The sequence below is a fragment of the Nyctibius grandis genome, chromosome 17 (genome assembly GCF_013368605.1).
Source record: "Nyctibius grandis isolate bNycGra1 chromosome 17, bNycGra1.pri, whole genome shotgun sequence".
In the NCBI taxonomy this organism is placed as follows: Eukaryota; Metazoa; Chordata; class Aves; order Nyctibiiformes; family Nyctibiidae; genus Nyctibius; species Nyctibius grandis.
Window position 1 is genome coordinate 7083060 of NC_090674.1, and position 12777 is coordinate 7095836.

The following is a 12777-nucleotide window of genomic DNA, read 5'->3' on the forward strand; positions in this document are numbered from 1 at the left end:
CCCATGGCGTTAAGAGAAAACAACTGAAATTATTTAAACAATACAGAAAGAATAGGTTGAATATTCATTAACTAGCAATACAGAAGTGCTAATTTTACTCAGGGATACCTATTTTAAAATTTCAGTTTTAACATTTATGTGATGATAAATGTGTTGCTTCTCTTACTATTTATATTCATGGGAACCCAGGCTTTTAAACATCTGAAGGGCATTATAAGCGTTACAGACTACGCTGAAACAGCCAGAAGCTAAAGCGTTACCGACCTCGCTCCCTTTACACAAAACAAGAACGCCAACACCGAGAATAACGCAAACCCGTAAGAGGAAAAGCGTCTGTATTTACATTGGCCTAACGGCAGGAGCGCGGGCTGAGCGTCTGTCCGTCTTAACGAGACCGGACTTAGCGGTCACAGGAGACTCGTCCTCGCCGCTGCGGGCGAGAGGCCGGGCTGAGCGGCAGCGCGCGGCGGAGCCTGCCCCGGGGAAGGCCCGTTACCACACGCACGCTGAGGCGGGAAGGAAAGAGCGGGAACAGAGCCCCGCGCGCGCACCCGCCCTGCCACGGCCGGACCCTCACACTCGCCGCCAGCCCGCGCCTGCCCCGCGCGCCGGCCCTCATTGGCTGCGCGGGAGCAAGGGGCGGGGCGGGCCGCCCCTGAGGGCGGCGGAGGGGGCACGCGCCTGCGCGGCCGCTAAAGGAGGCGGGAAGCGCGACACCGGCGGCGCAGGGCACCCCCGTTCTCGGTCCCTACTGGCTGCGGCCCGCCCGCAGCGCGCGCCTGAGGGCACGGTTTGTCTGCCGGTAGCGCAGCGCCTGCCTGCAACCGAGACCGCAACCACAACCGCCCCTCCCGCTGCCCCAGCCCGCCCTCACACATCGCTCCCGCCTCACTGCTCGGCGCCGCGGCAACGCCCACTTCCGCCCCTGGGACCAATGGTAGGGCAGTATCCAGTCTTCATCCCGCCCCTCTTGCCCTGGAAGCGGAAGTGGATTTCTCCCCGCCAGGGACGCCATATTGGGCTCTGTGGAAGCGGGGGGAGGGGGAGCGGAAGGAAGGACCCGGCCTGGGCGGCTGTAAGTAGCTGGTGCCCTGTGAGGGCGCCCGGGGACCGGCCCGGGCTGGGGGCAGCGGGGGTGGGAGCTGGCGCCTCCGGGCTGGCGGGCATGGAGGTGGTTCGGCGGGCGGCGGCGGTCCCTGGGTGGGAGGGCGACTTGAGCGAGGGGCCCCTCTGGTAGCGCGGGGGCTTCTTCGGGCTCGGCGACCGTTGTCGATCCGCGGCCTGGGCGCTCCTGCGGGCCGCGCTGCCGCTGGCTGCCTCCCCGCTGCGGGGACCGTGGGGCTGCTGCTGGGCCGGCGGCTTGTTTTTCTTCTCGCCGAGGCGCTGTGTGTCCTAGCGCTGTCCCGGGCCCTCCTCACCCCAGCGGGCCCCGCTCCTGCCTCCAGCGCCGCTCCTTCTGGTCGCAGTGCCAAAGCAGTGCCGACCTTCCTGCGCTTGGGTTTTTACGAAGTGTCTTGTGTCGCTGGTGTCCAGCAGCGTTTGGTTTCAGACAGTGCTCAGGGTATGTGAAGTCCCCGTTTCCGGGTGGACGCACGGAGCAGCTGCAGCTGTTCTCAGCCCTGCGCTTCTGACAGACCAGGCTGCTGTTGTGATGGATGAAATGAAACGCTGCTTTTTTCCCGATAAAGAAACCAGTTTGCACAACCAACGGGTTCTTTTCCTGTGGTTGTCCATTCACCCTGTTATTAATAAATCTCTTTAGTGTGTTGCTCTTTAAAGACGTTTCCTCTATGACATAAGGAGACGCGTGTGAGCAGTCATGTGTTTTTGCTAGTTATGTGCTTCATTTTCAGTTGTCTGAAAATTCTGTACCTCTCTGTATGCGATGATGTGAGGCACAAGTTAAATGTCTTTACTGCCCCAGGTCCTGTCATTTTTAAGAGCTAAGTGATGTAGTGGTATTTGTAATGATATTACCATAACAATTGTGGTAAAAGGAGTAATTGTTGAAGGACATGCATTCGTCTACTTGTTATTTTTCAGCAGGGAAAAACGTTTTAATACGGTTTAGTTTTAGTGGCAGTCTGTATTCTGCTAGTAGCAAGCTATTCAGTTGTTTGTTATATTAATCTTTGTGTATCTTTCTGATTATTTGCTTTACTGAAAAGACTGATGGGTTATCGTAACTTATTATGCTGAACAGTAAAGTTTTATGTTACATTATGAAAGAGGGATTGCAACTGTTCAGATTTAATTATTCCGTTGAACCAGTGCAATCTGGCTTGTGTTCTTAACTGTAAACTACCTTTAAAGCAAGCCCAAGACTGCTTTTCTTGATAATAGTCTAATTACAGACGTTCTTTCAGTAAATGTTTTAAAGTGATGAGAAATATTAACTTAAGTGCTAACCTCTGTCATGTGATACACTTCAGTCTGTGCTACTTAAACTGAGCCCGTGAGAGGTTTCTTTTCACTAAAACAGTGTTGCCTGATTGTATTTCTTGGTCTGCTGTGGAAGAACTGTATGTATGATAAATAATCATCCATAATCACATATAATGTAATTTTTTACACCAAGCAAAATGCCTACTCCATCATAAAGCCATCACTAGCCTTACACACATGATTCTTCACTTGATCCACGTACGTTAACATTTACAACATTGCAATGTTAGGTCTACTCGTAGCCCATATTTGCTGTGGATGTATCTATAAAATTAATTTTGAGAATATAAGAGTTTTTATGTTAATGATCTTTAGAGAATTGCTATCTGATCAATAGATTGACTATCTTTTTGTTACGGCTTTATACTTCAGGACATTTCAGGAAAACCCAAAATAAAGCACAAAATTATGCTCAGCTAATAAAGCTGAGTAACTTCTTTCTTCTGCAGTGCAGTAAATGGGGAGAATAATAATTACTTCCTTTTGCGTGTAATGAAAAAGTCTATATATCGTATGAGTTTCTATTTAATTTTTTTTTCTTTTTAGCTGTAGCTTGAATTAAAGTGGCCTGCAGCTCCTGAAGCCTCATAATGACTCCCCTTATCTTTAAGTGTGACAGGACTCTTTTTTTTTTCTGCTTACTAATTATTCCATAGGATGTAGTTTTCAGATGTTTACAGAAAAAATACACAACTTTCAGGTTCTGTGCCCCCCGCCCAGATTGTCCTTGGTCTGAAATTATTTTTTTTCAGCATCTAAGATAATTTACATTTTTCTGATTTAGTAACGTTTCCTATATCTTTATTATAATCTGAGGCTCTTGAGATATTAATATAGGGCTGGAAATACTCCCACTATCCCAGTTATGTAGTCCCACCCACAGATGAGGACTCCAGGAAGTAATGTCAGGGATTGCTTGTGGTGATGTGGCAAAAGTGTTTCTGTTTAGAATCCATTTTATTTTGTTTGTTTTATATCTTGAAGGGAACTGTAAAACTTAGTTGAGCTTAACGAAAAAGAAAAATAAAGATCTTAAATTGGTAGCAGAAGCATGTACTAAAAAATAATTCCCTAGGTTAATTTTTTTTAACTGAGTTCAGAATCCTGGCCCATTTACTGTACAGTTTTGCTCATGTGTAAAGCTTCTCAGTGACTACTCTTCGTGTTGAAGAAATAGATGATAAACTCATTGAATCATTCTAGCAGTGGGCAGTGTTTTGGTTTAGGTACTTACAGTAGAGTTTTTTGTCTGTAACTACTGGTGTACAGAGTCCTGAACTTAAACTTCTTCACTCTGTAGTTACTCAGTATTTTAAAATCCTAAGCACCTTTTAAAAAATATATTTATTTTGGTTTTGTTCTTTGCCTTTAGAAACTGAGGTGACAGGAGGGTGGTGCTGCAGTTCATATCTCAATGCTTAGATGGTATAACTCAGCTCCTGTCTTATCAAGGTGAAGATGTCTAAGGCTCATTCCTGCATTTCTGTATGGACTTTTTTCCCCCTCCCTAAAATGGATTGGATCCTGTCTTGCCTTTGTAAAATACCCTGTTCTTTGCTTTCTTGACAGTTTCTTTTGGAAATTAATTTCTTTTGGAATAAATGTCCTCTCTTTTTAAAAAATACATCATTAAAAATAATTTATTTCAAACGAGGCAATCCAAAAGAGTATCATACGTAAATGCTGGTTCAGATAACGTACTGTAAAGCTTCACTGAGCTTAGATTTTTGTTTTAAATGATACCTATGTATCATATTTTGTTTCCACAGCAACCATGTCAGAAGGGGACAGCATTGGTGAGTCTGTTCATGGAAAGCCTTCTGTGATCTATAGATTTTTCTCAAGACTTGGACAGGTTGGTTTTCTGTGGGGTTTTTCTGATTCCATTAGAAGCAGGTCTCAGTGCAGCTTCTTAAACTCATTACTTTTTGGATGAGTTGTTGAAATATGAAAATCTGTACAAAAGATTTCTTTTGAAGCCTTTTAAAAATAGATAACAAATATTATAATACATAGCTTCATGGAATATTTAATGTGTGTATATGTGACATTGCACAGTGAAAATATATATTGTTAGTGTCAAAAATGACGAGTCACTTCAGATTTCATATCAGATTCATCTTAAGGAAAGTAAACTTGCAGAAAATATTGAAAATTTAAATTGCTGTATGATGCCCCAAGCATTAGGAAATTATTTTTTTTGCCTTTATAAAAATATAGAATTGTTCAAATGCTTGTAAGTATGTTTGTTCAGTTGAGTCTGTTTGTAATAAAGAATACAAATGTTTCAAAATACTCTTCACAAATGCTTACTATTGCTAATGGCACCCTGTAATAAACATCATTCATTGTGTATCATGTGTTTTACAGATGTACACTTTATATTTCTTCCTAGATCTACCAATCCTGGTTAGACAAATCTACTCCATATACTGCAGTGCGATGGGTTGTAACTTTGGGTCTGAGTTTTATCTACATGATTAGAGTTTATTTACTGCAGGTAAGAAAAATGGATTTACTGCTGAAGTAGTTTTAGATATCATTACTGTTCTATTTTTTGTGTTAAGAGTGTTTTTAAAGTATGGTATTGCTTTGGAATTACATATGGTATCATTTAGCACACAGTAGAAGGTAAATTAGCCTAAAGAAAGTGAGAATTTAAAATTTTTTTTTTGACAAGTCCAGAAAACATCTTTTATTAATGTGAGGATGTAGAAAAGCAAAAAAAACAGGTTGTTTGATCTTGTTGAAAAATCAGTATCTGAAAATGCTTTTCAGGAAGACTTTAATCTTAGCTCTTTTTTTCCTCCCTACTTCAGGGTTGGTACATTGTGACATATGCCTTGGGAATCTACCATCTAAATCTCTTCATAGCTTTCTTGTCGCCAAAGGTAGACCCCTCTTTAATGGAAGATTCAGGTATGATGAATAGATCATTTTGTGATAATTTTTAACTCAGTCAAACTTCCAGCTCTCCTTGTCTGATACAGTAGTGTAAAGATGTGCAATTTTAGCATGACATTGTATTTTTAGACTTGCAAAAAATCTGTACAACTTGACATCAGGAGTTATTATAAAATTTCTCTTTTTTTTTTCCAGGACTTGAACATATTCCATATTTTATTAGTTTTCTATGTTTTGAAAGAAGGTCTATGTGACTTAAGTTCCCCCCATAGTAACTCATGTGACCTGGCACTCATTCCTGTTATCTATTTTCTTTTGGGAAATCAATGTTAAGTTACATTAAAACAGCCACTGTAACTGGAATCTATGTGTAACAGTGAAACGTTTTCTTTTTTTTTTTTTTTAAATAAAAAATTTTAAAACCCCTGGAGTCCCAATAGTGTGGAAAATTAGTGTAAGGGGGTTTGGTTTTTTTTTCCTCTTGTTTTCAGATGATGGTCCTTCCTTACCTACAAGGCAAAATGAAGAATTTCGGCCTTTTATTAGAAGGCTCCCAGAGTTTAAATTCTGGTGAGTGGATCCATCTGCCCATGCTCTGTTTTTGAAAAATATAAATATTTGCATCAAATTAGTGGTAGCTGGGGTTGAAGGATTAATTGTTAATATTATTTTTAAGGCACTCTGCCACTAAAGGAATCCTGGTTGCTATGGCATGTACATTCTTTGAGGCTTTCAACGTTCCTGTTTTTTGGCCAATCCTTGTGATGTACTTCATTATGCTATTTTGTATCACTATGAAGAGGCAAATCAAGGTAACGTGCCAAGAATAGATAGCATTTGTGATGTCCGAATTTACGCTATTGTTCCAAACTGTCCATCCAGTTGAGCCCTTCAGAGGTATTAAATGTATTGGACACACTGCTTTTACTAGAGGAACTTGAAAAACTTAACACTATAACATTAGTTCAGGTGTTGCATATTTGCAACTTTGAGCAAATATTGACAATGGAAACAAAACTACTTGGTAAAAGAAGTCTTCATACACATTACAAAATTTTATGCTTGCTTTCAAAAAGTTTTAATCTTAGAATTCAATATCTGTTTTTTATACAGGATGAGTATTACAATTTCTCATCCACTTCTTCATTTAACTATGGCTATTTTTAATGAAGAGGTCTTGTAGGATCTCTGATGGGTGAAAAGGGAAGTTCTGACAAGTTAGCGCAAGAAAGGAGATGGAGAGAAGGGAAAGAAGAACATAGGCAAGCCCTTCAGACCATTTTTAACAAATTACTTATGGTTTGTTGGCATTTTAAAAGGAGAACCATTTTTTTTCCCAGACATTCAGAATTTTGGATAGGTACTGTTATTCAAAGCTGTAAATTAAAGATTAAAGGGTAGTAACGAATTAATACCTCTATGCTCTCTCCAGTTTCCTGTGATTCCCCCAATCAGTAATCTTCATGGTACTGCATAAGTTGTTGGGTATACCCAAATGTGAGATTTATAGGATTGGGCTCATACCCCTATTTAGATGTAAAGTGGTGTGTGATTAGCTATTTCATTACCTTGACAATACTGAAGAATTGTCTTTCTAGAGGACTTTGCAAATTACAATGCGTATTCTAAAAATTTTTGTAAATATAATGTAAGTTTCTTGCCTGAAAAATTGATCTTTTCTCTTTACAGCACATGATAAAGTACAGATATATACCCTTCACACATGGCAAGAGGAAATACAAAGGGAAAGAAGATGTGGGAAAGACCTTTGCTAGCTAGAAGATGCAATCAACCTGTTGACCAATTCTACTTCTAACTAAAGGAACGATTTTGAGCCATTGTAACAATGCCTTTTTTCTTCATAAAAAATGATTAACAGAGTGGTGACAAAGCAGTTGAATTTTCATTTTAAGAGGATCTTGCTTTTTTTATCTGAAATATCAGTGTCTTGAAGAAACTGGCATTCTAACCAAATTGCATTGAATTTATTATCTTTTGTAAGAAGTTGCAGAAACTTTGGATAATCCCATGGATTTGGGATAATGTATTTCTTTCAAGATCCATTGCACTGGAGAGATTAATGGCTTAAGAGCTCGGTATTTTTATGTAGTTCTCCTGCTCAATATCACCCTGAAGTGCTGTGCACATATGTGGAGGAAAAATGTAAGATGGCACACATGATGCTGTTTTCTGCTTCATGGCTGTGTGCTGTTTTCATAGAAAAATTTCAGTATCCCTAAGTAGATGCAGAACTGAAGCCAGTTTCCTAAATGCATGGTATTACTGAGTTACAACCAAACAAATATAGGTGTGAATAAGAAATCTACTAAATCTTGGATTTTGCAGTAGGGAAAAAACACTCTCATAGCTTCTAAAATAACTCATTTGTGTTGGGTTTTAATGCCAGTTTCACCATTACATCTCCGAGCAGATGCTAAAATTGGGCTCTTTCGTGATGACTCAAAACTTTGTTCAAACGCTATCACAATTTCCTTTGAGGACCTGGAATTATAAATATATATATTTTAATTGTTATTAGTTGGAGTTTCTTTCATACTTAAGGGTTTCTTGATTAATTTAAGCTGACTTCATGCAGCCCCTTCACAATATACCCAAACTGGCCATAGCAGACAAACGGTGTGGGTTTTAACCCAGCTTTTCATTTTCTATGGGGAAAAAAAAATCAGAGAGAAATGACCTGCATGTAAACTTTTTCATGTGATACAACTACAGTTTTATTAAGTGACTTTTTAATTCAAAAATTTATTAAAAGACAGTGCCCCCCTTTACTTGTTCTCTATCTTTATATACATATATTTATCTAACAGTATTTATGACTCCTTTTCAATAATGGTTACCCTCATTTTATCTTCATACAATGCCTTTTTCAACTCTTCAGGAGCATTCATTTGCAGAAAGTAGGAAAATATTAGCTCTTTGAAGATTCTGAATGGAGAATAGTGGCAACTTCAATAGATATCTAATTGGAAAATGTATGCAAGGAACCCTTTCATCTGATTATGTCAAATGAAGTCATTATGGACCTCTGGAATTCAGCCTTCAGTAATTCTGGGAAAATGACAGGTAGTCTTAGTTCACATTGACCTGTTGGTTTTTGTTTGTTTGCATACGTTTGATTAGCAGTGTGGAAACTAGTAATGTCCAAATATAAAATTACAGGAACACAGTATCCAGAAAGGGCCTTATAAAAGTACCAGTCATGGATGCTTGCAGTTCGTTGCCTAAAAATCAAGAAATCCCTGACTTGGAGAAGCTGTCTTCAGGTTTGCTGGAGTTTCTGAATAATATGGGCAAATCAGGGAGAAAAATATGATGATTGTTATGTGTATTAATGTTAAAATTAGCAACCGGGATGACTCGACTAAATAGAGTGTTAATGATATCCATTGCAAATTGGACATTTTTACTGCCACTTAATTTTGAACTTTAGTGGCAGTTTGAGATTAATGCCTTCTCGTTCTTAGGTAGGTGTAGATGCTCTACATTCAGTGGGATTAAGAGTTTTCAAACATGGATTGTAGGTGATGTTGGGACAACAGTATAGTTCCTTAGCTGACTCTCAGCATGCAACGGCCAGACAAATTTGATGGTGTTTTGTTAAATTTTGCTCTGTTTTTATCACTTACAAGTGCTAAAAATAAATAACCCTTACAGAATGCATGAAAAACTTGGCTTGACAGCTTCACAGATACCTCCTAGTCATCAGTTTCTTCCCATTTGGGTTTATGTGCAACTAAATGTTTTTCCTTACTATTTTCTTAGTAAACAGATGAGGCAGTGATTTCCTTAGGTAGTCATGTGGACCATTTTTTCTGCCACTGTTGCCTTGACAGTTTCGAGTAGGTGAGGGATGCCTGAAAGTTTCCTGGTGTAAGAAAGGGATGATAATGCAGTTCTGAAAATCACTTTTGTACAGTAATGAAGTGTTACCAGCAACTATTTTTCTTCCATTTATAGATATGACGAAAAGTTAAACTAATTTTATTGGAGTTTTTATGACAACACTCGGAGATTTAACTGTTAACTAGCTAACCAGGATCTCTGCAGTACAAATAATTATCTTAAAAGAAGTGCTCTTACTGTAGCACACCTCCCCCTGCCACCCCAAGTCCATATCCAGTGCCATTTGTGAAAGATTTATTGAAATTGTAACTAATGATCCACAGAGTGGATCATCTGCCTTTTTCTTCCCATCTGTATTTAAAGAATACAAATAAATTAGTCTTGTACATTTTCTATCATGCAAGAATGACAAGATATGTTAACAACTAGTGATCTTCTTTTTCCCTGCTGCTCCGAATACTTGTCGTTAAACAGAATAGATTTTTCCTTTACAGTTGATAGTGACGTAGGTAGATCAGTTTCTGAGGATGAAACTTCTCTCTGCACAGTGGACATTCTGTCTACAAAAAGAAAATAAATTAGATGGATGTACTGACTTGCTGTATTTAAAAGTTTTCCAAAAATCCAAATATAAATGTTCAGCTACTTCTAGAAAACAATCAGCATCTGTAATTAAAACCCTTTTTTTTCAGGCCAGTTTGTGATGCAGGCTTAACCATGTAAAGCATTCTAAGCTAGCATCCCATTGACCCCTTCCAGCCCCCCTTCATGCTTCTGTACTTACTCGGGTGTTACACCACTCCGTGATGCATTCCCAGCAGAACAGGTGGCCGCACGGTGTGGCTGTTGTGTGTCTCCGTTCTTCCAAACACAGAGTGCAGCGGGAGTGGCGCCCAGTAGTTTTTTCCTTGGTCATATTTCTAATCAACATAGTTATATATTACTTAATTTTATTTAGCCTGCTTGTAAGAAATATTTGATAACACAATCCTAAAGTAAACCCCCTCTTCAAGGATTAACCCTTTTTGTGAAGATCTCAAAAACATGAAAGCAAAGCACAAAATCCAAGAGATGCTTAAAACAGTCAGGAATACATCAAACGTTACATCAGGTTGTAACTTAAAGTGTCACCCCAGTGTTCTCCCTGTTAATGAAAGGTATTACATTTCCCACCATTGCTTCTGCCTCTTCCCTAGTAAGTAAAAACCATCATACTTTTGATGAGCTAGGTTGCGGTGTAGTTTCCATTCCTGCCTTGCTCTCTGCTTCTGTTTGAAGCTGTACAGCTGAACACCGATTGTTAGAAGAAGATGGAAGAGTGAAATTATTCCAAGAAACTTGTAACTTGATCGAATACTCTGATCTTCTCCTTGTAGTCCTCCAAAATGCAGCTACGTAGTTCACAGAAACAGAGAAGTTTTGTTACTGTGGTTTTATGAAACTATGGCACTCCCCTCCCCCTATCAATAAACTCTTGATTCGGGATTCCCTGGGATGCTCTGCCCATATTAATCAGCTACGGCTGAATTCTATATCCCTTTTACACACATGGCCTACCAAAAGAGGCCAAAATACTGCAGTGAACACCATCTTCAAACAAGAAATCCATCCACTTACATATGTGATTCCTGTGATCCTTTTAGACAGGTGATAAAAAGCGCCCCTTATGTAGAATACTGCCAGATGTAGTCGATGAAGCAAAGGTATGCCTTGTTTAAGAACATACACAATTTGTAAGACTGTTCTCTTCTGCTGTTCTGTAAGCTCCCCAACTTGTTTCTGTATCCAGTTTCGTATTAAGGTCCTACTGGATAAGCCAAGCGCTGGGCTGCTCTGCGAGGCTCTGGACTCATCGGCTTCTGTCTGCAGCTCATGTTCCAGATGCAGCAATCCCTTTTCTAAGCAATAGGGTACTACAGTATGAAGAGAAACGAAGATGGCCCGGCGAAGAAAAGAAGGTATCCTTTTCTTGGTTGGGTCAACTTGAACAATGTTAACATACTCTTCACCCAGAGTCTGGTAACCTAAATAATGTGTAAGAGAAAACATGCAGGGTAAGATGACGATTGCAATGGCAATACCATTCTCTGTATGGCTGAGCAGCGGTGACAGGCTGCTCGGGTCAGAACACATCAGGTTTTGGAGTTTCAGAAACAGTTGCATTTTTTTAAGCTGAATGAGGTAAGCGTTACGTTTACATCAGCATCTGCAGCATCAGTATCTGCAATGGTGTCAGGCTTAAAGCAGGGATACTTTTTCATAGTGCCATGCATCCCTTCTTTATAAAGAACTTTTGCTTTTAAAAGAACATTTATCTAGGTTAATAAACTGCTACATCTGAACTCAAACGTCTGACAATTTAGTGGTTTCATATTTAACAAAAGGCATTTATAGAAAAACAAACCAAAAAGCCCCACATTAAAGAAAATCACTGTCAAGCAGTCTCACTCATGTTGGTGGTTGTCAACAAAGAGCAGCCGCCCAGGACAGGCACCTCATTTTTTACACTGTCAGGAGAAATGCTAAATAAATAAATAGGCACGTTACCTGACAAAGTGGTAAGAACGAAGTAGGCTACATCAGAAAGCAGTTCAATCTCTCTCCTCCATTCCAGCCACTTCTTAGCACCTAAGGGATGGGGACCGGCGCAGTTACTTCAGTGAAACTCCTGCTTCTCGCAGACCTCCGGGAATCCCTCCCAGACGCTCCAACCCTGGATTAACACCCCTCGCCCCCGCGACGGATCGGCCCGACCCGAGAGCCGTGAGGTAGCGCGGGGCGGAGGGGGGGGGCCCGCGGCTGCCGGCGGGTTTTGCAGCGCTGACGGTGTCACTGCAAGCCCGCCCGCCACAACGCCGAGCCCGGCGGCCCAGCCCCGCGGCGGGGCTCGGCGTCGAGAGGAACCGCCCACGGGAGGCATTACCCGCGAGCCCGTGCAGCGCCGCGCCGGCCCCGCTCCGCAGCCCGCTCCGGTACAGCTCGTCCTTCTGCCCGCAGCGCACCAGCTGCGCGGGCCCCGCCGCCGCCGGCGCCATTCGCGCGGAGGGAGACGGAGCTCTGCGCGGCGGTGGGGCGGCTCTCCGAGGGGGCGGAGCGCCCTCCGCGCGCCGGGAGGCGCAGGGATGCTGCGTCATTACGTCCCTCCCACGTGAGGGGCGGGCGGCTGAGGGCGGGAAGCTGAGGCGGTGCCTCGCGGAGGGCGGGAAGCTGAGGAGCCGCCCCCTCAGCGCTGCCGCCCCCTCAGCGCAGCGGCTCCCGGCGCTCCGCGCTGCTCTGGCAGCCCCTGGCTGCCCTGCCGCCCCGCTTCGGGCAGGTGGCCTTCTGGCGGGGCTCCCCTCGGGTGCTGCAGGGTGGGTGCCCGGCAGCCCTGGCTGTCTCCTCCCAGCGCGCTGCTTAGCGCGGCCGCAGAGCGGGATAGCCCGGGCTCGGCGCCTCCGCACTGAGGGGTGGCCCAGAGACCAGGGCCACGTCTGGCTCGGAGGGGCAGCTCTGTGCAGGCCGAGGGGATCCAGCGTTCGGAAGGCAGCGCTGCGTGTCCCCGAGCATCCATCTGCCGCAGCGTGT

General features: G+C 42.4%; 3 protein-coding genes across 8 annotated transcripts in view; 1 reads left to right on the plus strand and 2 right to left on the minus strand.

The window, feature by feature from the left end:
- Positions 1-581, minus strand: part of MORN1 (MORN repeat containing 1) — a 33634-nt gene extending 33053 nt beyond the window's left edge. For both annotated transcript variants that reach the window (XM_068414993.1, XM_068414992.1), the window contains exon 1: positions 344-581. The gene's annotated coding sequence lies outside the window, so the exon portion shown is untranslated. The remainder of the gene's footprint in view (positions 1-343) is intronic.
- A 406-nt stretch (positions 582-987) lies between these two features.
- Positions 988-8138, plus strand: RER1 (retention in endoplasmic reticulum sorting receptor 1). Of its 4 annotated transcripts, XM_068414799.1 has the most exons (8): positions 988-1075; positions 3818-3897; positions 4215-4300; positions 4841-4945; positions 5265-5364; positions 5841-5919; positions 6026-6161; positions 7039-8138. In XM_068414799.1, the coding sequence occupies exons 3-8, from the start codon at positions 4220-4222 to the stop codon at positions 7126-7128; spliced, it is 591 nt and encodes a 196-aa protein (XP_068270900.1). In that variant the 5' UTR covers positions 988-1075; positions 3818-3897; positions 4215-4219; the 3' UTR covers positions 7129-8138. The 4 variants fall into 4 exon arrangements, with proteins under 4 accessions (XP_068270900.1, XP_068270899.1, XP_068270903.1 ...); XM_068414798.1 differs by lacking the exon at positions 3818-3897 and having other exon boundaries at positions 995-1075; XM_068414802.1 differs by lacking the exons at positions 988-1075; positions 3818-3897 and adding an exon at positions 1153-1171.
- Positions 8139-9335: 1197 nt separating this feature from the next.
- On the minus strand, positions 9336-12307 carry PEX10 (peroxisomal biogenesis factor 10). 2 transcript variants are annotated; one of them, XM_068414797.1, is made up of 6 exons: positions 12137-12307; positions 11761-11841; positions 10831-11237; positions 10429-10604; positions 9998-10133; positions 9336-9769 (listed from the first exon to the last, which is right to left on the minus strand). In XM_068414797.1, exons 1-6 carry the CDS (start codon positions 12246-12248, stop codon positions 9728-9730), a joined length of 954 nt encoding a protein of 317 aa, XP_068270898.1. In that variant the 5' UTR covers positions 12249-12307; the 3' UTR covers positions 9336-9727. The 2 variants fall into 2 exon arrangements, with proteins under 2 accessions (XP_068270898.1, XP_068270897.1); XM_068414796.1 differs by having other exon boundaries at positions 9336-9773.
- Between the last annotated feature and the right edge of the window lie 470 nt (positions 12308-12777).

Excerpts from the sequence above, each read along its gene's own strand:
- RER1 (XM_068414799.1), top strand. The coding sequence starts at position 4,220 with ATGTCAGAAGGGGACAGCATTGGTGAGTCTGTTCATGGAAAGCCTTCT. Across the intron at positions 5,365-5,840 it reads CTCTTTAATGGAAGATTCAG|ATGATGGTCCTTCCTTACCT; the intron begins GTATGATGAATA and ends TCTTGTTTTCAG. Across the intron at positions 5,920-6,025 it reads CTCCCAGAGTTTAAATTCTG|GCACTCTGCCACTAAAGGAA; the intron begins GTGAGTGGATCC and ends ATTATTTTTAAG.
- PEX10 (XM_068414796.1), bottom strand. The coding sequence starts at position 12,248 with ATGGCGCCGGCGGCGGCGGGGCCCGCGCAGCTGGTGCGCTGCGGGCAG. Across the intron at positions 10,605-10,830 it reads GGATCACAGGAATCACATAT|CTGCATTTTGGAGGACTACA; the intron begins GTAAGTGGATGG and ends TGAACTACGTAG. Across the intron at positions 9,774-9,997 it reads CGGAGTGGTGTAACACCCGA|ACAGAATGTCCACTGTGCAG; the intron begins GTAAGTACAGAA and ends TTCTTTTTGTAG.